At 45.3% G+C, this 25,818-nt stretch overlaps 2 protein-coding genes across 2 annotated transcripts in view; one reads left to right on the top strand and one right to left on the bottom strand.

Annotated features, from left to right (window-relative positions):
* The window catches only part of T265_06529 (hypothetical protein), a gene marked incomplete at both ends in the record, with an annotated part of 73,827 nt that extends 52,772 nt beyond the window's left edge, over positions 1-21,055 (top strand). Inside the window, 3 exons of the mRNA XM_009171812.1 lie at positions 6,817-7,032; positions 14,570-14,782; positions 20,972-21,055. Coding sequence (XP_009170076.1) covers positions 6,817-7,032; positions 14,570-14,782; positions 20,972-21,055 — 513 coding nt within the window. The remainder of the gene's footprint in view (positions 1-6,816; positions 7,033-14,569; positions 14,783-20,971) is intronic.
* The window catches only part of T265_06530 (hypothetical protein), a gene marked incomplete at both ends in the record, with an annotated part of 26,489 nt that continues 19,269 nt past the window's right edge, over positions 18,599-25,818 (bottom strand). The window contains one exon of the mRNA XM_009171813.1: positions 18,599-18,949. Within this exon, the coding sequence (XP_009170077.1) occupies positions 18,906-18,949 (44 nt within the window). The remainder of the gene's footprint in view (positions 18,950-25,818) is intronic.

The raw sequence follows: 25,818 nt of genomic DNA, 5'->3' as shown, positions 1-25,818 counted from the left end.
TTGTCAAGGCCATGAACCAATCAGGAGAAAAGACTAAACTGACACACCCTGGAGTTTGGTTGGCGCACTGCTGACGATTCGCAATAAACATGAAACAGATGTACTGAGCTTAGCGGTTTTTCGCTACAGACTGGATTCACTTGCAGGACGAAGTCTAAGTTGAGGAAATTCTTCACGTATCGTATATTAACTGAGAGGGTGATGGAGTCAAACAATGTACTTTAAGGGGCAGTGAACATCCATCTTTGAGAACCACAGGAGTGATTTTTGAACTGGACTCTGTTTCTCATATTAGGTCCGATTCCTCGTTACTATGTATGCCGTCGGGTTTCCACGTCCCAGCAAAATATGCAAATCGACTTTATCTACCTATTCACGGATGATGAGGAAATCAACCGTGTCTTCCGCAGAGGAACTACTTTTCTTTGGGAGCGGGACCATTTCCATGTCTCGGAATGAAGCTTGTATAAGTGCTGTCATCAGTCACGTGCCTGCTTTGTGTCGTAGTGTATGAGAATTCCAAACATGAATTTCACAACTTAGCAGGTGATGATGCTCCCCGGGGACACCTAGGTTGGTATTTGATGGGACTTTGGGGGGGTGGGGGGTGTCCTGCCTTAAAATATATAAGTTTCAAGCTGATTCTCACTAGATAGAAGGTGGAGAGCTAAGTTCTCTTGGAGTTTTCCTGTATTCTAAACGAAGGATTTGGCTGAAGTTTTTTCTTTGAATCCCCTGTTTGAAACATCATAATTTTCAGACGTGTGTTCACCTGCACGTACATCTAAGTTTGTACTGAAGTTAGAGATGGCATTGGTGGAACTTTGAGGATTAGACCAAAAGGGGGAAGGCTGTCCGAGAGTTTTCATCATCGTCAAAAACTATTATCTCAGCTCATGTGGGTTGGTATCGGCGAATTCGTAACGAGGCATTCGGAAACCGAGTTTCCGGTTGTGCAACGGGAACTTCCATTGAAGAATGTGTCCGGCACTAGAAGCTGCGTTGGCTGAGACCTATGTTACACCGAAGACAGTGCTGTTTTCATGCCAAATTCAGAATGGCGGAAGCAGGTAGCTGGTGAACACTTGACATGGTAGGAGGTTATGAAGGAAATCACGAAAAGTCTGGGTGCTCGTCTTCAAGGATGGGGACCATGTGATCCTGGTTGGAGACACTGCAAGATATTGTTGCCAGTCGGTGTCAGTGGCATTCTTGTTGCAGTTTCTATCCATTATGCCTGAATAAGTGTCTGAAAGTGTAGGCACCTCGGGACGCTTGTAGTAAGCTAGCACCAAGTCCCTTTTCTGTCCACCTTTATTCTTTTCTTCACAATAAGTTTTCAAATCAAATCATGGTTGTACGGCAGTGAGGCATGGGTGATGAAGACTGATGTCATACTGTCGATGATGATGATGATGATGATGATGATGATGATGATGATGATGATGATGATGATGATGATGATGATGATGATGATGATGATGATGATGACTGGACCACGTTCATTGGACCCGTGAAAAGGAAGTGAGAATATGTGCACTCTTAAAGGTTCAACTCTACCAAATGCGTGATATGGGTGCGTACCTGGGGTCCATTATTTGAAAAAGGTTCCAAAGTGATGGCAAGCGGCATAATTAGTGTGGTTTGAGCACAATGTCTGTCGGTAGCTCAGACTGGGTTCTGCTAAAACGTTTACTCCGGTTACAGCTGCCGTGATTGCCACGGCTGCCAGAGCCGCCTAGTACGATTACACGATAGGCTCTTGTAGATCGCTCGGGTACATCGACAACTTTTCTACCATTATTCAGAAAGGACTGGTTCCAGACCGCTAGCCACGATTGGTGGAAATAACCCTGTTTTTTCGGAGAATCCACTGACATTTACCATTGTGTTTTGAGACTGTTTGAATGTGGCTTTCGGAGAAGTAGATCCTTTCGCGAACGGCTCAACTCTTTACAACAGGATAGCAGAATTAGGCGGACTCGCTAGCCATCCGACGGAATTTACTGACTTGCGCCAATTACGGAGTTCCTGTAGAAGTTAGAGGAGCTCTGGAAGCAACACACAGAATATTGATTTCTGGTTTTAAATCTATTCATGTGTCCGAGAAATCTGTTAGATTCTTTTTGATTCATTTCGGAGACAGCTTTGGAAGATAGGCTCCCGTTTAGAAACATTTTTCCATTACACCTTGATGAACCGAACACTCATGGGACAAAAGAGCTATTTTTCTGGCTCCATACTGAGTTCTGATAAACCAAAAGACTAGCCTGTTCACTGTTGCTATTAGAGGAGAGACTATTTGGTTGAGTGGTTCGAAGAAGCTCAGATATGTTCGAAGAATTTCTATACGGATATTCCAGAGACTGGCTTGCCTCCACGGTATGTGTCCCTCCACGGAAACTAGTTATCAATGGAGAGTCGCGCAACTCGTTTGTTTCTTTCAAAAATTGGTGTGTCCCCGGGTAAACCAACGAAAAAAAACAACCTGTAGGAGATCTTTTAGCACCTATTTTTGTAGTAAGAATCCTCCGTAAGTAGATAAACACACGGCAGGGTATTTTTATAGAGGAAACTACTCACAATATTGCGGAAAACTCTCCGACAGCCCACGACCGGTTTTTTCGCCCTTCTTGGGGCTCATCAGTTAGGCGCAGTCCCCGAGTTTCTGTCAACCTTATGATCTACTTGAACCCAAATTGCATTGTTTTAGAGAAATACACTCATTTGCGAATCAATTTGGTTTTCACGAGAGACTCAACTGAATATCATAAACGAGAGGTTCAGTTGAGTCTTCCGTGAAAACCAAATTGATTGCAAATGAGTGTATTTCTCGAACACAGCAGGGTACTTTAAGTCGGCCTTTTGAAATGCTTTCTAATGAAGAGTCAGTTGTACGATGTCGATCTTTGAAAGAAATAGCTTTTTTCATCAAGTGGACTTTCCATAACAAAAGGGTATGCCATCCGGAGAGACCGCTTTCAAAGACTCACCAAAGATGGTTTCAGTAAATACTTAGTCTGTTTTAGTAAGCACGTAAACGCACCAAAGTGTTGCGTTCATCTGAAGTGTCGTCTTTGCAGACGAGAACGTAGATCAGCTCGACTTACACCTGGTCAGCAGCCAGTTAGCCCACCTAAGCAACCATTTTATTGTTTCGATAGAAATCACGGTGATTATCAGAGGGAAGAGTATTCATCACATGGATTCCACTTAATGTTACCCACCTCCCCAAATTGTCACAGCATTCGCATGCCCAAGAATATTAAGAAAAATCTACCAGTGGCACCCGAGGTGAATCATTAAGTGAAGCACCCTGAACTGCAAGATTAAGGAACATAAAGCGATCGAAACTAATTTGAAACCCCTCCAACCCACCAATTCAAGATTTTGGCAACCACACTAGCCGACAAGAGCCGTTAATTGACACTCAACATTAATCTAATGTGATAATCTGAAGAGGACTTACTGATTGGTTCCCCGTCTGTCTTAGAACCTGGCCAAGTTGGTGACCTGCTCACTTGGTCTGATGAAGCTTTTGTGTCAAAAGTGAAACGTTGCCCAAATAAAAACTACCGATTGTTTACCAAGCTCTTTTGAAAAGAAGCGATTTTGTTTTTGGGCCTTGAATCAGACACCTGGTTCCGATCACGATACACGAATATGGCATCCTAGTCCATGTGGTTAAGAAGACTTCTCGAGCAGTCATTGTGAGGATTTTGGTTAGCAACTTGAAAGTTATCACTTTCAAAGCGAACATTTCCTTGAAATGTATCGCGATATCGTACCAGCTACAACATGGGGTGAAGCACAGTCAGCTAAGGAAGAGCATTTCACACAAGGGGTTCTGCTAGATTCGGTCAAAACCAAATTCGTATACGAATGAGAGCATTTAGCGATTTCACTATCCAACCCATAAAAAAAGGGTGAACAGTTAGGACAACTGCGGATCTAAAACAAATCTCCATGGAAGGATGTGGAACTTGGGGGAAGAGTTGCACGTGCCGTGCACTTTATGAATGGTTTCAACTGCAATGCACACTCTCTGAGTGTTGAGCACTTCCTCACGCAACTTTGATGACAAAGCACTTGTTCACACAAAGTATCGCGTGACCTCTCGTCCAGGCCCTATGTCACGTGATGAAACGACCCTGGTTTTTCTCAGCCTCGTTTTTCGGTACCAGTCTGATTATCGTAGAGAGAAATAGGTAATATAACCTTGATTTACCTTGATTTATTTCCATGAGGATGCTAGTCACTGGGCCCGTAGATCTGAGGCCAGAGTTTCCGGCCGAACTTCACGGGAGAACAAGTGCATGCTCGCATTCTGTGAATATAAGTGTGACCGGTCAATTTAGGTGAGACCAATTGAGTGGCGTCCATACAAAAAGGTGGCCATGAGCTATCACATGTAGATCTACTTAAACGTTGGAAAAAGTCCTGAAATCTGTGAAAATATAGAGAATTTTTTCATAAAGGAAACTCTCACAAGCTAGCTGAAAACTCTTCGACAGACCACGACCGGTTTCGCCCTTCTTGGGGCTCGTCAGGTAAGCACAGTCCCCAAGTTTCCGTCAACCTTTTGTTCTACTTGAAAACAAATTGCACGAAATTAGCGAAATACACTCATTTGCAAATCGGCAAGCTTGTGAATAGTTTTCTTTTATGAAAATATGCTGCGATATCTCGAATATCGTGCCAACTGAATCACGATGCGGCTTGTGTGCAGCACATTCAGCTGTAGAATATCATAAACGAGAGATTCGGTTCAGTCTCTCATGAAAACCAAATTGATTTGCAAATGAGTGCATTTATCGAAGAGAGAAAAATCGTTCAACAAAGATGAACTTGTCCCAAAATGCAACGACGATCTTTCGTGTTCCTCACAAAAACGCCGGGTTGGTGTTTTAAAGCCACTTCCTTGAGGTAGTCGGTAAGACTACCAGAACTGCTAACATTGTTTTTCGGTCTCCAGAACACCTTGATCGTAATCTTGCTTCATACCCTCCTTAAAAGTACATTCTCAAATGAATATCATCTCATGTCTGAAACTCACAAAATTTCATTCGTTTGCTCATTGTCGCTAATCACGGTGGAAATTCCAAAGTGGCAACAATTCTGAGTTATGGAAGTGGGAAAAGATCACTAGCACCAAAGAAAATAGTTTTTCGTTTGGAACGAACCATCTGCCACCCATAATCAGCAACGCAGCTGATTTGTACAAAGGGATATGTACGAAGGGATTGTCTCGTCAATAAACCACGCACACGGAATCATCCAGGCCCATTTGTTCTGGTCACAGAATGCTGGATATTCATATGTTCTCAGCTTAGAGAAGCAATGGTGAAGGGCACATGAAACCGCGATGCATGAATCCATACACTGAGAGCATCATTAGTAACGGTTGTTGCCACCACTGGACACGGGGGGTCAGACACATTAAGCACCCGTGATATCGGTATTTGCCACAACGGCGACCTCACTTACCGGTTCCTGCAAACAAAAGACACCTGATCGATTCCATCTTTTTCTGGTTGTCCTAACTATCCGGCATCGTCCTCATCATCACTGACAGCACCAGCAATAGATTATTGGTGTTTAACTACCGTAAAGATGGAGGCGTCAGGGTTTGTACGTTTTTGAATCGACTGACCTCGCCACTTGACGACCAATGTAACATGTAGCGCTCATGCCCTAAACAGTCAGAAGGATGTATATGCACATGTACAGTCTAATACATAATCCGGTGAAGTAATGAAACTGAGTAGGGTAGAAATACTCCATGCGAATGGTCGCATTTGGCAATCGTTGCAAAGAATATGGACGTGCGCCAGGACTAGGGATATCACACGATATTCAGGCTTTCCAACACAGTTGTGGAGTACCTTTCGCTGCATATGATCACTTTACTTTGAGGGAAAGATGGCGGGATGGGCTACTTTCTCAGATGCTGAAACATTTCTATTACATCAAATTTGCTGGCCGGAAGGTCGCGGGTTCGAAACTCTGTGGGTTAAGCCAGATACACTCTAGTGAAGATTCCAAATAAGAATGGAAAACCTATACAGCGCTACTTGGCTTCCAGACGTAGAATAGCTTCACTATTTGTCCGGAGGCCAGCCGTCCCTAATAACCGAACACCACATCATTTGGGTGGGGTTGCCACGTGCGGGACACGGGCCAAACGAAGGCGTGCCCTGATTGGTCAGAATGCCAGCCAATCCGAGTCAAGCATCTTTGACTCGACGCTTCTCGCCCCCTCATGGTGATTCTAGTATGACTTTGTGGAACACTCTGTGATTACCCTATAAATACAGATGTAATGATTCTACTTTTGTCTCCTTATGGGGCTGTCTAGAACTACCGTGCCTTTTGATATAGCATAGTGGGCGGAGCAGGAAGCCAAGGGATCGATACAGAGTTGCACGATCGTCCACCATGTTACAACACACTGACAGGACAAATTTCTGATTATTTGCACCATATTAGAACAATGAGACCTAGAGGGTGCATTCGGCTCTGTGGAATTGTGCGTGAGATCGTAGTGGTGGAAGAACTGGCCTGGTTGATCAAACGGATATCGAAATGCAGCCCGTTGGGGTTGTGAGGGGAGTGGTGAGGGATCTACAACCTAACTACGTACAAAAAATGGAGAGAACCAGATAGACTAGTGACACTCTTCTTTGAGGACTGGAACATCAGGAAATGAATAGCAGATTTCTCGGAAGAGCACTCCGTGTTCACAGAACAACCGAGTTCAATTCATCGTCTTAAATGCTACCATCTACATACGGTGCTTTTTCTTGTATTATGCAGTATGACGAGAGTTCGAACATGTGTCGGGGGCCTCCCACTAAATCGAACGCCCTCTCCCGTGAGTCTTCTCTACAAGACCGGTGGTGTCGTTGTAACAATGGTGATCTACCTGTGAACACGACGGACAAGCAGTTTGCACGCACTCTCATCGATAGCTTCTACTGGTCAAATTCCATTCTTGGAACAAATTTCAAGAGTTCCCAAGTTTCACTGATGGTTGGGCAGTAAACTGCATTGTAGCAATCTTCAGGAGGTTCCTAGGTGAACTAGCTGGAATCTATGACAGAAAGCTTATCGTGTGATCTTGTCACTCCCCGTTGTCATCTTTTTCTGCATTTTGACATCGATTTCTTGTAAACACTGAGTTTTGTTTTCTGTTGGTACGAAGTAATTGTCGGAAGTGAGGATGTTGTGTGACGTTCAAGTTTATTGCACTTTTTGCACGTTCAAAGACAATTAAGGTGGGGACTGGCAGTCAGGTTAAAGACGCCAATGTTAGGCTCGAACCCGGGTCGTTGATCTTAGCTGTTCCATCAAGGACGAAGTACGGAGAACCATTCATTGGACAGTGTATTTGGTAGTAACGCCTCATGTGGGCAAAATACCAGTACATGTTGGACAAGGTGTGGAACAACCGACTGATGTCAGTAAAGGTGAATCTGCACGCAAATAAACTATTTACACACAAGAGGAGTGTGTTTAGCCACAGTAATCCACATTCGTTTTCTCACGAAACTCGTGAAAAGAATTTTTTCATGAGGGTTTCTTCTAACGGTTAAAACCAACCAATTTGTTTTCAAGTAGAACATAAGGTTGACGGAAACTCGGGGACTACGCCTACCTGATGAGCCCCAAGAAGGGCTAAACCGGTCGTCGGCTGTCGACGAGTTTACAGCAACTTTATGAGTAGCGCATTACGAATAAAACCAACTTAGTTTGCACTGAAACGCAATCCGCGGATTTCCTACAATTTGAACATAATGTCTACGGAAGGTTTATGGACCACATCTATCTGATGAGTCTCAAGAAGGGCGAAACCGGTCGTGGGCTTACGAAGAGCTTTCAGCAACCTTGTGAGTAGTTTCCTTCAGGAAAATATACTGGATATCTGAAATTTCGTACAAACTGAAAAATGAAGCGTTGAAGAATGTCTTAAACCAGAGATTCGATTGGGAATCAGTGGGCTCTCCCACCGAAACCGCATTCATGTGCAAATGAGTGTAATTGGCGAATTTCATGCAGTCTTTTTGTTCGAGTAGAACATAAAGTTGATTGAAACCCCGAAGGGTGTGCATAAATCATGAGTCGTAAGAAACCGTTTATGAGATGTCACAGTGTATTCTATCCAGAAACCCTCATTTATTTCTACGTGAATCTCACGGCAAGAAATTTAGCGTAGGGTTTCCTTCTGGAAAGTGGTTTGATCTGCGAAATGGACCTTAAAAATTCATCGACGGACATGGTACTCGTCAGTAGTTCTTCACTAATCGATGGAGTATACATCGATTCGTGCGTATTTACCCGCGGCTAGTTGCAATTCATCATTCGTTGTAATCTGTTGGAATCTAGCATACTGTTCCCGTGTCAGGTGAAGAACGGCGATCATAACCTGCGACCGGCAAACATGTGTGACCTTGCCGCGTCCAGTGCCCGAACAATGTCATTATGGCAGAGCATATGGTGGTACAAAACCAGTCAGCAAACGAAACTGTGTCTGCCTGGGCGCTAATGTAACAGGAATTAACCCTCAATTTTGGACTCCAGTTTTTGGAGCAGCGCCAAGAAGGGAATTTTGATGGCCTGTCCCGAAAATATGCGTTTGAAAGCATTAGGGTTGTTTCAACTGGTGACCTAGATTGACGTCAATCGATGGAAATTTGAAATTTGTCGGACTACTTTGAAAACCAATACTAGCAGGTTTCTCGCGGTATCCGACTTGTGAACATTCGAATAATCAAGCGATATGTGATTTCACATCTCATCTGAACAAAAAACTATGTCGTGTGGGTAAATGCTTCACAGGAAAGCTAGTATCAATCCACTCCACTGCTCTGAAAATAGAGTTTCAAGGTAAATGCTTCACAGGAAAGCTAGTATCAATCCACTCCACTGCTCTGAAAATGTCACAGAGTTTCAAGAAACCTGAAAAATGACCAAATTTCAGAATGACTGTAGTTTTTTCCGTCCAGTTTCGACGAGCATAATGAGAGTAAGATGGCTAGTAGCTTAATTTCTCGCTTGATTGGTTTTGTTTCCAAAGAGTATCGCTTTGAACAGCAAGCAATAATTCCACATTATCTCAAGGCAGCTCAAAGTTGTCTGTGGAAGATTCCCCCAGGTCATTACTAGCGGTTTAGCTCTGGTAATGACACTATTTTTTGGCCTCGTCGTCGCAAACAAAGATTGCGACGTATTTCGGAAGACGAGCCCGACTGTCTCAAAATTTTGTAGATGAACAAAAGTCAGTTGTGTTAAAAGTTGAGTGGCTGCAATTTGGCGTGCGCGCACTGCATACATACACCCTCTTTTTACTGCTTGTTTTTTTTTCACACCAGTTGGCGCCATCCTCTTAAGTTTGATGACCGCTATTGGTCGCCTGTCGCAACTAAGCCGGTCGAGTGCTTCAAACTGATTCGGACAATATTAGTCGGTCTGGTTTAAGCATTCAGGAGACAAGCATAAAGTTGCACGCACAAAAAAGGGACAAAATACTTCTCAGGTGTTGGTGGTTGCCGGGTTTTTGGAACGCATACTCTCATGACTCTCGTTTGAACAGTCTTACTCCTACCCTCGCGTAATTATTCTGGTGAGTTCACACCAAAGTCCACCAAAGTACTAGATGTAATTATTCTGGTGAGTCCACACCAAAGTCCACCAAAGTACCGGACTCGAGTTTCGCTCTTATTAGAGTTCATCAGCAGTGCATATCCAATCGCAGTGCCGGGGTTTGAACCCCGGACATCTGACATGCGAGGCTCCACCAGCGCCCGCTGGACTCATCCCTAATTTTTACTACGTCTGACCAGGTGAACATGTCCGCGCTTGAGTGATCTGAGGGAAAAACCCGACGCTTCGAACGGACTAGCAAAATACTTTGGTTGTTGGTTGGTTGTCCCGACTGGCCCGCCAATCAGGATTTCCCAGTCAGGTAGTGCCACGGACACTTGAAACTTGGTGGACACATTTTTCTATCACTTTTCCGTCGGGAACAAGGTTGCTTATCTGTGGAGTGAAGTCCTATCTTCTCCTACCTCTTCCATCAAAACAACCAAGAAATCATCTTCTGTAGAACGGCACCTTGAAGATATTAGGGCGAATTGATAAGTATACTTGTCACGGAACACACCCACTTTCATGCTGATTCGGTCTTAACCGGAGACCTTACTGAATCTCTCTTTTAAAGATATTCCTCAGCTGAGAATGCGGTGCAAAGGCCATCTCATGTCTCGGTTGGTACGATATTCGGGATAATGCAGTGCATTTTTGACGGAACACAGATAATTGTCAGTCGGTTTCATGCTGATAGGAGCACAAAACAGTGTTCCCGTCAGACGATTCAAATTGCGTTCCTTCAGTCGACAGGGCGAGATGGCTCAGTGGTTAAAGAGCGAATTTTTCTACCGCAAGGACTGCGGTTCGAACCCAATCTTCGCATCTCGACTTCTTCTGTCTAGGCTTGGGCAGCCTGGCATTATCCCAGCCCACGTGCTTCTTTCGGGTATCATGGCATCTGTGCACCAAAAGAGTGTTACAGCTGAACGACTTTTTCAGTCGACATCCTTCGTCGCTGTCGTATGGAATCAGCGTATGATGAAAGATGCATTCCCACCACGAGGGGAGAATTAGATAGCACCGGTCAAGAGTACGGTCTCCGTCACCACTGACTGTATGAGACCGTGAGACAGTTTCACACAGTGCGGGTCTTCACAAATGTTTCATTTGAGGTCTGAACAATGATCATTCGCAAGAGCGAATACTAGCAGTCCAATTCAACCATCACTCTCAAGTTTGTGGCTCCGTATTTTTGACAGGTCATCTAAGCTCCTCTGCAGGGTCTGATCGGTCACCAACTAAAAGTGGACGATGCTCTGAATGGGTTCAACAGCTTACGAACATCAGGATGACACTTATCCGAAAAGTCTGAGCTATCCAAGTTGGACAGTGTGTGGAATCGTTTTAAACGTGTAGAAAACAGTGCATGTTGACTGAACTGAGAAATTCCCTCGTCAGGTACTCAATAGGCCAACCACAACTCAGATTACCACTTAGATAGTTTGCTCCATAACCGAAGGTATTCATGCAGCTTTTTAAGCATGTTCTACTCAGAGGTCATCGCTAAAACCTTAGCTGCTTCTAGCTTTCGTCCATATTTTCCATCCTGGTTGAATGTGTGGCAACCGTAAAGTTTGGTCAAACCAACTTTGTAACCAAGTTTAGTCGGGGGACGCTCCGTTGGAATATAAAAAAACAGATGTAATTTATAAACAGCGTAGGCTTTTTTACACACCCACACACACACACTCAGCAGTTCCATTGCACTAAAAGGATAGCAATGCAGACGATGACTCGGATGGTAATGTGGCGACGGTTGTCTGGATTACGTGCACGTGACATCCTGAATCAGCACTTTGATAAGCGGAACAACCATAATGAGTGGTCACACATAGTGTTTACAGCCATCGCCTTCCAACACCTCCCCCCTTTGAGAAAAGCTTTATTAAAGTTGACAACCAAACTTTTAAGCGTGATGTACAGTCGGTTGTTACGTCACAGTCAATTCGTTCACGTTCATATGACGTGAACTGAATTTTCGTTGAACACGCGAATCGATGATATAGTCGGAGTGCTGTTGTACGGTTTTTGTGACGTGATTAAAGGAAACTGGTTATATGGTGTAATCAAGGATGGCTGGTTAAAATGCCTAAAACCCGAAAAAAAACGGAATATTGTTGGAAGTAGAGAATGGCACTTGAACAATGTCTGATGGAATCGCCCAATAGGATAAAGGAATTATCACGTGATAGAAGAAGGCCATTCGAGTTTGAATGATATTTCTGGCCTACTTAGGCGTGCACAAAATAAAATGAGGCAATAAAAAAACAGATCACCGTTACTCTGGTTTAAATCGAAGAACATTAAGACTAACGAATCAGATGAGGTGGGAAAGTGAAGCAATGATTCAGGCGATCTGACAAAATGACGAATGAAAACGAAAATGTACCAGGCAGAAATGGCCGGCGGAAAAATCAAATCAAGGGCATAAAAATACTAAAAACAGGTGTTTTCACTAACCAATAAAATGACAGGAGGATTGGTGGGGACGCACCATACGAGAAGGGTGAAGCGGATCAATTGGAAATGTAGGTATCCAACGAACCAACCAGATACGACATGATCAGACCGTGATGTGATCCAAATCCCCAAAAGGACCAATCAAACTGCGTGTTAGCCAATCTAAGGACCCAGGCTGAACTTGTTTACTACTCTTTAAGGACGCAATCATTAGTGGAAGAAGTGCCCACCCAACAGCGTAGCGGTGACATCCCCCAGGATGCTGACGAAAGTTTGCAAGCCAACTGCCAAGCGCATGCGCTAGGAGCGCCTTAACCAACTAATCAAGGATATGAAATAGCTACACAAGTTGGAACACTGAGTAGTCAACCCATTTTATCCAGGAATACACAGGTTACGAGATATTGACATTCTGTGCATAAAGCTGGCAGTGTAGGGTATAACAGTTTGGGATCTTACCAAATGCTGGAGAATGATACAAGTAGTCCGTTTTCCTTACATGACACACAATCGATTACTCTGGATGTGATAGTGGCCGCCGATAATGCTGTTTTCAGAGTATAACCACCCTTTCTGGGGACATCAAACTGTCCCACCAGCATCCCGTACTTATGTTTTATTAATGTTGCAATGCTTGAGTTCACCACCACGGATCTACTCAAGAGAACCGACTGATTGTCCTTCAGTCTAAAGTCACAGTTAAATGGGTGTAATTTCCACGATGTCAGAGTCTTAAGCAGTCAGTTGACTTGCTTCCTGGTGTTTGATCCCGGGGCTCACCCGTAATGTTCCTAAGGTAAAATATTTTACAAATTTTAGAAGCGGATTCACCCATCGGGGGAGGGTGGTTGGGGATGCGTACTGTACAGTTGCTTCTGTGATGTAACGAAACGGAACTGTCTGTGATTTCCACTGGTGGAGAAGTTGGATAATCTGAAAATGGATGACTACGTCAAGGTGTTTCCCCCCTTTAGTATGGACTCAGCAGATTAGTCACGCCAGGACATGAGGACAACTGTTCAAACGAGCGTGATGTGAGTATGAACAATACATATACCGCGAGTCCCCATACTAGTTGCTACATCCGTCCTGATAATTTATAAATATGTTATTCCCTAACTAAAGGAATAACACATTTTTTCTTCCAAAAGATGGACATGATCCTATGCACAGAAACTACACAAATTAATCTTGACCGACCCAGACAGGCGTAGATTATCCAATTTGATTAATGATAACAGAACAAGACTGCCCCAGTCACAGAAAGACAAACACACACAGACAAACGGGGACCAAGGAATTTAGCCAAGTGTATTTTACAGGATTTAACAACCATTATAGCGTGCCAGGAACCAACCGAAAGCGTCCGGACCAGACACAGGGGAATAAAAGTGCCCGACTTTGATGTTTACGAGATTTCGGTTTTGAAACTAAAAGTTCGTAACGGGCAAATCCGCAAAACAACTGTGGTGGTTTGGTATCATTAGACAAAACAGGAGAAGGTCTGATAGATGATGAGTTGTTATTCATGGGTAACGACGGGTGTCCAGAAAAACTGCAAACGAAGGACAGAACGGCATGCCTACTAGTTAGACCTATGAACCTGGATTCATATGATTCTAGATGGAAATCTCGTTTTGCCGAGTGGAAGCTATCGACTGCCCTCATCGATTATTCCGAATTCGAATCTTCCTCTCATCATCAGCATGTCTAAAGGTCTGGGTCGAATTTCCTCATTCTTAGCGAAATACACTCACTTGCACACCAATTTGGTTTTGACGAGAGGCTCCCCTGGATATCTCAGTTGCTTAAGAACATTATAAACGAAAGATTCAGCTGGGTTCCAGGTGAATCTCTCGTTGAAACCTAATTGATATGCAAGTCAGTGTATTTCGCTAACATCATACAATCTGGGTTCAAGTGGAACATAAGGCTGACGGAAACTCGGGGACTGTGCCTACCTGCTGGGGCCGAAGCAGAAGGGCGAAAGCGGTTTCCTTATTGCCTTCTTACTACCGTGAACCCCGGTCTGGATAGCCGATTGGTAGCCTGGTGCGCTTGGTTAGACCAGAAAAGTTATAGCCGATTGATAGCCTGGTGCACTTGGTTAGACCAGAAAAACGTGCGAACCGACTGATCTATTGATCACTGTCGCGTACAAGCGATTAAAAAAGCTGATACTAAGAGTACAACTCATCTGTCAAGGACGAGTGAAGAACAACCAATGAAATCTGTCTCAACGAAAACGTTTATTCCATTGGCTGTTATGTAGCCCCGTTACGTTCGGAGCTGGTTCTCCTAATTTCACACAATCTGGGTTCAAGTAGAACATAAGGCTGACGAAAACTCGGGGACTGCGCCTACCTGATGGGGCCGAAGCAGAAGGGCTATCGACGGATTTTCAGCAACATTATGAGCAGTGTTTTATGTTCATCTTACTCTGTATTTACTCATTTTCCAGTCACTGTGGCACACGTTGCGTTCACTGCTGGTGGCTACACAAGATATACCAATCTTTCGAACAGTATTGACCCTTTTGAATCAGACCAAATCAACATTCAAGGGACATTATGCGTATCCGAATCCAGAAAAAAAGCTTGAGGGCATGGAAATCAGCCTAAAATATTGTGCTCCAGAAATTCTCCAAAACCCGGTTGCCTACTTATTTAAAAACGTAAATGGTTTCGCACTTTTCGCACACACTCATTCAATCGCTACAAAACCGATTGTACGAGTCTGAGGAGATACCACCAGGGACGAGTTTGTTTGCTGTAAAAGATAGCGTGTAATGTTTGGAGGCGTTGAACACGGTAAACAGCTGCCAGAGTTTCCACAAATACCCCCGTGTTTGGCCACTAAAGATCGTTTGTTATGATAGTTGATAACCATGACGTTTCCGCGGTCCATTACGTGACTGTTTACCCCAAATTCTGAGTAGAACAAACGAAATGAACGGAAAAGTTTGTTATCGTCGGTTCGGCTGATTTGGGGATTGTGTACGCCAGTCGTTTGCATTCCAGTCGTTGTCCCGCCCTCCAGAAAACCCGACTAAAGTACGGTGTCTGTGGTGTTACGCGTCAGACACCACCTGAAAGCTTTCCGGCCAAAAACAGACGTGAATCGGTGTGCAAGGTCATACGGAAAAACAACCTTGCGTTGTTTACGCAGAAGACAGATTGAACCAGCCATGGTGGCCTGTCGACCCAGTTTGAAATTCCTCTGTCTACCCTGAACAGATTTTTCACCCCCCCTCCACAGGTTTGACAAACTTTGGAGCTCAATTGCCAGGCAATTCCAGTACACTGATTTGTTTCGCGGACACGAGACTGTATGCGGGCGACCTGAAGTGACCGATACAGAGAGAATAAACAACGAAACTGTTATATTTATATTGTATGCGGTTGATATAGCTAGGGCTGTATCGAAAAGTCGCGTTCATAAGAACAATAGAGAAATCAACCCGATATTGGTTTCGACTAGTTGAGGTGTCAGCAACCAGTTAACAGACGGACGTTGGTCGTGACGCTTATGCGTCGGAAATGAAGCCACCTAACCTGTGAGGTCACCCTGCGTAAAGGCGACCCTGTACAAAGACCATTTTTCAATAATTAAAGCTTCTGTTAAAGACCCTTTGGCTAGGGGCACTCCTGTAGGCGAAGATGGCAACCACAGCCCTACGAAAGGCATCAGGTTCAGAGCAGAATGTATCATCTGAACTGTCACCAACAAAACCCCGTAATCTCATTTATTCTTTCATGCGTATTAACCACTTCGCCACATTTTCGTAACCGAGTTTTCAGTCAGTCTGTGCCGAGAAGCACGGTACAGCCGTGCCATCTTTATTAAGAATCATCGAACGCACGCATCTCATCACAATCTTGGAAGGTTCGAACCCGCAACCTCCAGGCTAGCAGCTGAAGTCTAAACCGTTCGGCCAAGAACGGCTGATCAGCAGCGTGATGAACTCCGTTTTAGACAGGATATAACGGTACTTATCCTTCGGTCACGTGCCCACTGGCTCCTACAGCGAGGAACTCTCAGCTGAATTGCTTAGAATTTATTGATAGTTTGAGATTCGTTGGAAGCGAAAGAGATCCAAGTTAATCATGGCGTTCGTGACCGAACCACTTAGTTTTTATCTACTAGCCAGGAGTTCAAATCCCTCTGGAGGTTCGCGAGATGATTTCCAAAGAGGATGCAACAACCGCATCGACATAGTATGATGAATCCACTTGCAGGATGAATGGTCAAATTCCAAGATTTCTTCATATTCCAGAGCACCTGTCATGTGAAGGTATAAAACCTACATGTTGTGAAACACATCTTCAGGATAGAAATAAGATCATCATGTCGTCAGTACGAAATGCCGTCAACTGCACACGCGCATGCCTAAGTGAGACTACAAATCATAATCCCACGTTCAATATAGATGGAAGATATTGTCACAGACGTCTTATATCGATTAACCTGGAACATTCAGGCTTATCTTTAGACGTTAAAATTTACCATGACAATGAGTTATTTCATGTACCCCCCACCTACGGGGAAGTACATACATACAAACACCGATTTGCGTCATCATCGGCATCTGTTTTTTAGACGGTGAGATTGGAAACTGTACGCATGCAAACATAACTACGCCAAGTTTGATTGCATAAAATCAAAGGGAAGGGATTTTGAGGATGGGTGCTGAGGAGTAACAGGGAAAGCGCACTTGCAGTTAGGACGATGCATCTGAACAGAGTTCTAGGCGCCTTAGAAATTCATCGAGTGACCGGCGGTTTTCTCAATGAGACTTACCAACATTGATGCCATTAACATGAGTTTTGTGATGAGATCCATCATTCTTGATGGGAGTGGTCGAAACTCACGGGAGCCTCTATTAAAGGATGCATCAGTAAGAATTCAAAAAGTTCAGAGGTGAAGACTTGTTCCCAAGAAGAATCAGGTCTGGGCACACCTTACACAGGTTCACATCCCATCACGACCGTTTTAGATTCTTGGTGAGAAAACGTATCCCAGCAGTGAAACAGCTTGTGAACAACTTCCGTGGAACTATGAACGCCTTAAATCTGATCAGCAACTTCATCAACACCCTCGCTCGGAATCTGCCACCGCGGTTCCCTCTCTGCCTTACAACTGGAAAAAAGCCCTAGGGCTGGGTTATCATCAGGTTGCCCAAGTCTGAACAGGAGAAACCCAGGGAGTTGGGTTCGAACCACAAACCAGTAGCTCCCAGCCCCAACTACTGAACTATCTCAGACTCGAAAACCTTGCTCAAGGCAAAGTCGCAAAAAACGAGCATAGACTTAGTGTTGTGGGGAAACTTTTAGTAAAAGGTGAAACCCTTGCTTGCGCATGAGGAGACACCAGAGATTCATTACGGTAAGTACTGTACAAACTCTCTGTACACAGATGAGATGAAGCAATGCAACCGGGACGGCCCGTATAGCTAGTATAAACGTACACGGAAAATCTTCCCTATTTGGTTACCCATCAAGCCCGATTCATCGCAGTTCTATGTTAGCACTAGAACCATTGAGGAGAAGGGTGCCTGTTCACTGTTCAGTTCCATTCGAGATATGACAAACACTAATTCACTTTGGTTGAGAACTCTGCTGCGGACAATCGAATATGAAATGGACAACAACAATAATAATCGTTCAGCTGCGACATCCTCTCGGTGCCTAGACGCCATGCAAGTCGAAGGAAACAGGAGAGCTGAGATACTTTCAGTTTGTCCAAGCCTAGATAGGAACAGCCGAGGTGCAGATAGATTACAAAAAATCCCAATCTCGCAAGCAAGACCCCCTCAACTGGCCAGTTTGCTCATTAAAAACGAATTCCGCGATTTCTTGAGTGTGATCTTACCCCTGAAGCTGGCTTACCTATCAATGACATGTGAGCTAAACTAGGCGCCCATTGGTATGCTTTCAGTCTTGGAATGATCTTACCCCTGAAGCTGGCTTACCTATGAATGACATGTGAGCTAAACTAGGTATGCTTCCAGTCGTGGAGCATTGCTACTACTGAATTACACCTGAGTAGCATTGTGGGCCGCTTGCCCATGTAGGACAGCTGTATGTCAGTATGACGGTGTATACTACTCATGAACCTCCGTTTGCAGTCCAAAGTATCATCCTCGAAGATAATTGACACATGAATTGGAAACCAGTGATCTCTTCGAGTGTGTTGGTTCATTTGTGCCAAATGTCCTAACCAAGTCCAGGAATACGTCTCAGCACACTGAGTTCTCCAACTGAATGCAAGCGAGTTTTTGCTTTCGTGTCGCATTGCTTAAAGCTGTCCTGTTTGTGTTTCACAACAACGTCCTACCTACCAATGGCGTGGGCTGTTGACAGTGCTGGTGCACGGATCTTTCGAAAGTCTAGGGACGAGTTACCCCAACGTGCTCAACTTGAAGGAAGCAGCTACTCGGTGTCCAGGACTCCCCAGGATCTCCGGGTGTGACAGAAGAAGCAACGACACTCACGCAAAGATATTTTATTTTGGCCTCAAGCAGCCACCAGTTTCCACAGTCAACAATACCGACACCAAAACCCCTAGAGGAATTCCAAGCCTCAGCCTCCCGAAAAACAAAGTATACATTGTGTCAGTGTTGAGGTAACGACTGGTGTGTTGAAAATGAACAGAGGAAGGATTCAACAACAAAAGACTGCGTATCCGAGCAACCGAGTTGAGGATAGGCCGTTCGTGACGGAGAGGTACGGGATCTCGGTCACAGGAGGATCACATGTGGTCGCCAAAGAGGCGAGTGTTGTCTGAGTTGGGCGAAATCATATGTCTTTGGTCATCAGAGCGATGAATTCTTCCAAGTTGACTGGGAATAAAAGAGAAGAGAAGCGGATCGTAGATTAGCTGCCACGCCAAGGAAGCAAGGGGGCTTGGATACTGCCAGGTTACCCAAGCCAAGACAGGGGAAGTCGAGACGCAGAGGTCGGGTTCGAACCACGGACATTCCGGTCAGTATTACCAATAATGGCGATTAAATATGCTAACGACGAAATGCATTTTTACATTTTTACAACAGTACCAAGAGCGTAGGCCATAAGAACACTCGCGAATACCAGTAAAACGACATGTTGCATACGCACCTCTCAAATAAAGGCCGCTCGTGTGATTCGATCAGTGCGATACCTCCTTGAGGGGTCCGCTGCGACAAATAAACGCCCCCTTGGATTGTCAAATTTATTTTTTGGTCACAAAGGGTTCTTTCTGTATATAGACCAGTTGCTTCTCTTCCGTCTGATCTGTTGCTCTCTCGCATACGTCTAGGCATTCTCACTTGCCTCCAATCGAGGCAAATCGAAAATAGCCCATGTCCTTTTAGAAACTTTACTTTCATACCCTTAGTCTGACATGATAAGTGTACAGCTAATCGGTACAGAGGGTTGCAGTCGATCTGACGGCTCCCATGAACCCGACTTCACCATAGTATCCACCCAACCAGAATCCATACTCTAAGTTGAGCGGGACCAGCCCGAGTCAGCCAGTGACTAAAAGGTGTAGCTGGTACAGTGTGCTGAGTTCATAGGCGAAACTTGACTGGCTTGAGACCTCGGAGGGGAGCTGACAAACTGCGTCGACCACTATAAGGCTTTACCGAATGAATTGTTCTTGCGTTTAATCGCTGTCATTTGGGCGTTGCTTGGGTGGCATACAATTTGCTCTGCGTGTTGCGCTGGTCTGAACATTTGCGTAAAATAAGCCAAACTGAATGCGGTTATCCAGATGCGGCCACCACATGGTCGGAAAGCCGGTAGTGGCGACGAAGTTACCTGGCCCCCCATTCCAGGTAGATTTTCATTGACCATACTACGGAGTAGACCGATTCTATTCAATGAGTGTGCGTCTTGTTTAGGTGAACGACAGAGATTCTGGAATTTCGTTTTGATGCAGGCGATGATCACCACACAGAGACTGCGTTCTTCATTCATAGGTCGCAACAGAATTATGGTGGTCATCCCCAAAAAGGGGTCACCTGCGGACCCAATCAGAGGTCTCCTTTGGGGGGGGGTATGTCCCTGTTAGGGGATCTCCCAAAGCCTTGTATTCAGGTCACAGCCATAGGTTCGAACCCAACCTCTACATCTCGACTCCTCCTGTCTACGCTTGGGCAACCTGGCAGTATCATTAAAAGTCAAATACTTAAATTTGTGCATTCTATGTCATTTTGTCATGCACGTTTGACCCCAATTGAAATGTGATTCTCACACAAGAAACGATAGGTTAGCGGCTTAAGAGTAGCTCATCAATGTACTGTGATGGTTTTTCGACTGCATACTGGGATCGTCATTTCACAACCGAGGCGCACGAAAATCTTATTCCTCGTGGTCTGATCATCTGGGGGCCTGGGCTATTTAGCTAGATTATTAATCACATGAGCGAGCTCGTGCTACTTTTAGATGTTAGTAGTACCAACTAGGAAGAAACCACGGCACGCTCAATCGTGTATCGCATGATTTGATCTATTAGGCACGAGTCACCGGGCCGCCAACTCGTGCAGGACTGTCGGTTTTCCAGCTAATTAGACATTGTCAGGAATGTGAATCAGAGGTACCCAGTAGAACAAAACTTGGTTGCCCTACATCTTCGCTAAACGTAGTCAGTAGTCAGTGGTAACGTCACATAGCAAAAAGTGGTATTTTTTATTAGTATTATGGCCACTAGTGCCAAAACTTTCTAATCCCTTTTGATATTTTGCTCACCGATCAAAAGATAACGTGTGCGAGAGCCAGAACAAAAAGATCACCTTAGGGAGATGGAAAGTCCCTGTTGTATAGGCACGAATTAAGGGACTAATGTGGTGATTGGGCAATTTTTGGTTTTCCATTGACCGTAGAAATCTCCATGGCACCGAACTGGACTATCCGACCCAAAACCGGATGCCTACTCAAATTTCCAGCCGTCTGAATGCGATAGATAGAGGTGAAAACGCTCCTGGGTGAGGAGAGCTCACACGCTAAGAATGGGGCACGAACTGCTTACAGTTCGGTTGGTGGTTCCAGCTACCAGTCTTGTTCACTGAGGGTTAATCGAGCGGGAAGATGTGGGGGGAACTGTACAAATTCACAGAAGAGGCGGAGGCGTTGAAATGTGAATTCAGCGATTGCTGAGGGAGGTGTTGTGTATGAAGGCGTAATTCATACACGAAACCATCACCGGCTACATGACTGGCCAATGCCTGTCAGTGCCACTAAAAGTCTGGTGGTGTAGGTGCTTCACACTGGGAACTTGTCGAGGTGCGGCCGAAATACCAACAGCACCTTTCTCACTGTTAACACTGGCTTTTTCAGACTCTAAGGCCTGCTGGAAGTAAGTCTTTTTGAAAACGTCTAGCCTAAGGTCTTTAGCTTTGAGCATACAGCGTACAAACAGCAAAGCTTCTATACGTATTTGCAACGGTAAGCCTCGGCGACTCATTTCGGACTAGATAGAAAACGATGAACGACTGGGCCTAAAGCATACGGAGCCTGGGGTGAGGTGGACTAATGGTTGGGTTCGTCTGAGCACGATTCTCACCAGACCATCTCTCACGCATTCAGTCAACTCAAATAAATGGGCTCCATTTCGTTGCAGCTCGGCGACCGAACTTCCATCTAATCTACAAAATGACTGTTGTCATCTTTTTGTAAAGGGAAAAAAATCGACCCGAATGAGTCACGACTTGATGACTTGTGCTTTGTCCGGTCTACAAAGAGTGGAATCGCGCGGACAACAAAAAAACGGACTGGGGCTCAGCACGGAGCAAAGGACGTGCACACACCGTGAGAACACACGGGCTGCCAAACATAATTTGCCTCTAACATCCCACCGGATGAGTGCGCCTCCGGGACAAAGACAACAAACGACCTGGTGAAGCTAGCGTCAAATGAGGGGTGGGGCGGGCAAAGCAGACAGTCGAATAGGTCCCGTATGACTGTAGCGGCAACAGCAGTATGAAGTTCACATGACAGGTGCATTGATAAGAAGCCGATAAGCAGCGGGACAACAAAACCAAGAAAGAAAGGTGGCTAAAGCTAGAAAACACACAGAATGCAGCCCTCCGAATTGTCTAATGCGCCTGGATGAAGTGGAGTTGGTGCCCTGATGCAAGGCAAACGTTTTTAACACGGCGGTGTTGACGACAGCTCGTAGTCAAGAGAAACTTGGTCTTCAAGCATGCTGGGCGTCTTTGTTAGCGCGAAACGTGCTTCTGCTTGATATTACGTATTTTCCCACCTCACAGTATGGTTGAGTAATACAGAGCAAGAAGGAATGATCAGGTTGTGGGGGTCACAGTATGGTTAAGTAATACAGAGAAAGAAGGAATGATCAGGTTGTGGGGGGGGGTAAGGTCCAGTCTCTTTGTGACGGACAGAGTGGGACTTAGGTGGATGAAACCGGACTCGAAATGTTTTGTCAGCAAATGTGAGACGATGAACAAGTAATCCAATTCAAGACATTCTCTTCCGGGCATGACCGCCTCCAAAGGGGGAAGGGCGGCGGTGATGGACCCCCTTTGGGGAAAGTTGCGCGCTATCGTTAGGATGACCTGTGGAACAGTAATCCTGTGCTGAGGAGTGTGTCAAGCTGCCTCCTCTGTTGTGTTGGTTGACTCGCATGTGCACAAGTTGTTACTTATAAGGAGAATCAATCCGAATCTCCACATTTGGTTGGCGACGGAGGTTAGTTCGTCCTGCGCAGTGACTCGCCTGGGGTGCAAAACACGGTTTCTGTCTGCCACATGAAGAAGGCATTTAGCCTAAACACATGTGATCCATAGAAAGCATATGCATTCGACGAATACACTGTCGCTGAAATTAATGGTTTACGTCAGCGCTACGGACACGAGCCAACGCAGCTGCGCCAGTACGCGTGCACCAAAAGGCCGAGCGGAACGGACAGTGTCTACAGACGGAGGTGTTTACACAGTCGCTGTGGGACAGTAAAAACGTCTAAACAGCGCGGGCTAGCACAGCACAGCATAGCATAGAGCAACAACAACAACAGCAGCCGCAACATAAACAATCACTAGGTTTGCATGACCAGAAGGACGGTTAGAATAGGTAGAATAAACAGCCTCACACAGACTTGTCACATGAGATACACGACTGTCAAACAGGTGGCCCGAAACAGACAGGAGATCTGGGGGCGCTGTTCACAACACAGGGTGAACAAAGTTCAGCCAACATGGTTAGGCACTGAATAGTTTCGAGTATCAAGGAAACCTGGTCACTTCCAGCTTCCATCAACAATAACTATGTAGAAGTGGGCGCAACTAACTCCCACAATCGACCACAGTGTGACATCTAAATTCCACTAGGAATGAACCTCGAAAGGGACCAACCAAATCTACAGCTCCTATTCAATTCACATCAAAACCTTTCAACTATACACAGTGATCCCCTCCCTAGTAAGCAACTTCCCAGTAGGCGATACTGGAGAAAATGATGCTGGCGAAATTTCGACAGTACGACCGGTACGAAGTACCATAGTCACATCGATCGGTCGAGGTTGGACGAGAGGATACCATCAACCATCTACCAATGTGAGTAAAGCTTTTAGAGATAAACAGAACAAAGCCGAAAGGTACAACCTGTGAGGAGTGATTAACACTGGAATTACAAACATATTCGCAGCAAAAAAAAAAACAACGGAATGTCTATTCGCTTGGTAGCTCCAGAAATAAGTGGAACTGCATTTGAAAGTTAGTGGGAAAAAACGAAAGCCTAAACGATGAGACTACTGGTTGAAGTCAGAAATGTGGTACTCATGATCCAAGGGAAAGGAATTATTAACTAGGCAAACGCGCTACGGCTGTTTGGCTGTCGGATATGGATTCAGTCAGGATTGCTCAGGTTTGACGAAGGTAAAACATGGGAGTTTGAAAAACCGGATGGGTGAGTTGGGTGTGACATTATCCGGTGACTGGGGTGAGTTGTTCGCTGTTCGATGAAGAGCCTGAGCACCACATGACTGGGTGTATAGGGTTAGTCTAACCCTCATTTCATTGACCAGAGGGTGCAGTGATCAGTTGGTGCGCGTGCGGATGGACTGATTGAGTTAGTCTAACCCTCATTTCATTGACCAGAAAGTGCAGTGATCAATTGGTGCGCGTGCGGATGAACTGATTGAGGTAGTAGACGAATTTGTCTACTTGGACAGCGGCATCAGTCCCGCCGGCCTCATGAAGGATTGGGAAGACCAGAGCAGCGTTGGTGAACCTTGTTTCACCTGTGGTGTGTGCGTGAGATCAGCTTATCCATAGAGGGCCTAGTTTATAATGCTCCGGCGCGCTCCATATTGCTATACGGGTCAGAAACCTGGCCAGTGCTCACCGACAACAGAGCATCGCGGGAGTCTGGTGGGAACACCGGATTAGTAACGCTGAACTACGTCGAATGGTTTTCGGAAGAATCAATTCGCCCAGGATAGATGAACTGAGCACACTAAATAGGTTGAACTGGCTTGATCCCATGTCCGTGTGCCAGTTGAACGGTTTTCTTGAACAGCCCTTTTCGCAAAACCATGTGAGGTGCGGGAACGAGCCAGGGGAGGTCAACCAATGACTTGTCAGCGGAGTATCAAAGCTATTACCAGCAAACTCAGCTGCGTTGGTCACTTCCCTCTCCTTGCATGGGGGCCTTGATACGAGATACATCAATGGTTAGACATATTACCAGATATGGTTCAGTCGCGCCCTCGCTGGCGCTCAGGCATCCAAGCTATTGCCTTCAATGAAGAACTCACCCACCCAACTGCGTACTGGTGATGTCTCCCTGTATGGTGACGAAACGTTTGCAAGCCAATTGCCACGCTCGGCGGACAGATCAACAGCCACCTGATCAACAATCAAGAACTCTCCTCCCAGTCTCCACTAGGAGGGAACGCTGTATAGGCGCGTCGACTAGATCAGCTACCGCCTCAAACGCGCAGCTACCTACCCCACCTCCCCAAGTCATCGGTGAACGAGACAATGACATCTATAACTGCTGTGCGGCAAGTACGCAGTTTTTACAGCTGATGATGACAGATACGTGTATGAGCTGAATCCTTGTCCAATGCTCGTAAGGCGTGCGTTCAGAGGGTTTTAGTCCTCCTATGACCGATGAGTGACATGTGTGTACCCAAATTCTGAACTCGTAATCTTGCTACAGCTGAGTAGGGGTGCATGCGCCCTCTCCCAGATGCCTGTCGTACAAACGTTCAAGGGGATGTATTTAGCTTTTAGACCAATTATCGACTGCGTCCGTGGGCTGAGTGCGACCTTGTGAGCTTGCTTCGATTGACATCGACTTGTTGGGTGCCTGCACTATGAGTGCTTATAGGTGTGTAATCTGGTGTGCGGCTTTGGCCTATTGGTTCGAGAAGCATTGTTCCACTGCTCAGCAAACGTAGTGCACTCGAGGGTCCAAGAAATCACTCATTTGCACACGGACGAGTTCGCGCGCGATTCAAATGGGATTCTTGTTTGTGACGTTATATGTAACGTAAAATCAACTTTAGGGTTCGGTTGGGTCAATATTCAAGATAACATAGTACTTCCTATCGATAGACAGTGCTGCACCATTGATCAGTGTTAGTTGGCATTTTAGAGGATATTTGAAACCCAAATTTTCTGGAATAGACACTTTGGGAGATTATTTAGTGAGAAATTACGAACAAGGGTCAGGGGTTCAGTTGTTTAAGGAACCGGGGGGGGGGGGA

The sequence above is a fragment of the Opisthorchis viverrini genome, assembly GCF_000715545.1.
Source record: "Opisthorchis viverrini unplaced genomic scaffold opera_v5_135, whole genome shotgun sequence".
Lineage (NCBI taxonomy): Eukaryota > Metazoa > Platyhelminthes > Trematoda > Opisthorchiida > Opisthorchiidae > Opisthorchis > Opisthorchis viverrini.
The sequence above is the reverse complement of the archived record's forward strand: the minus strand, read 5'-3'. Positions and strand labels throughout refer to the sequence as shown.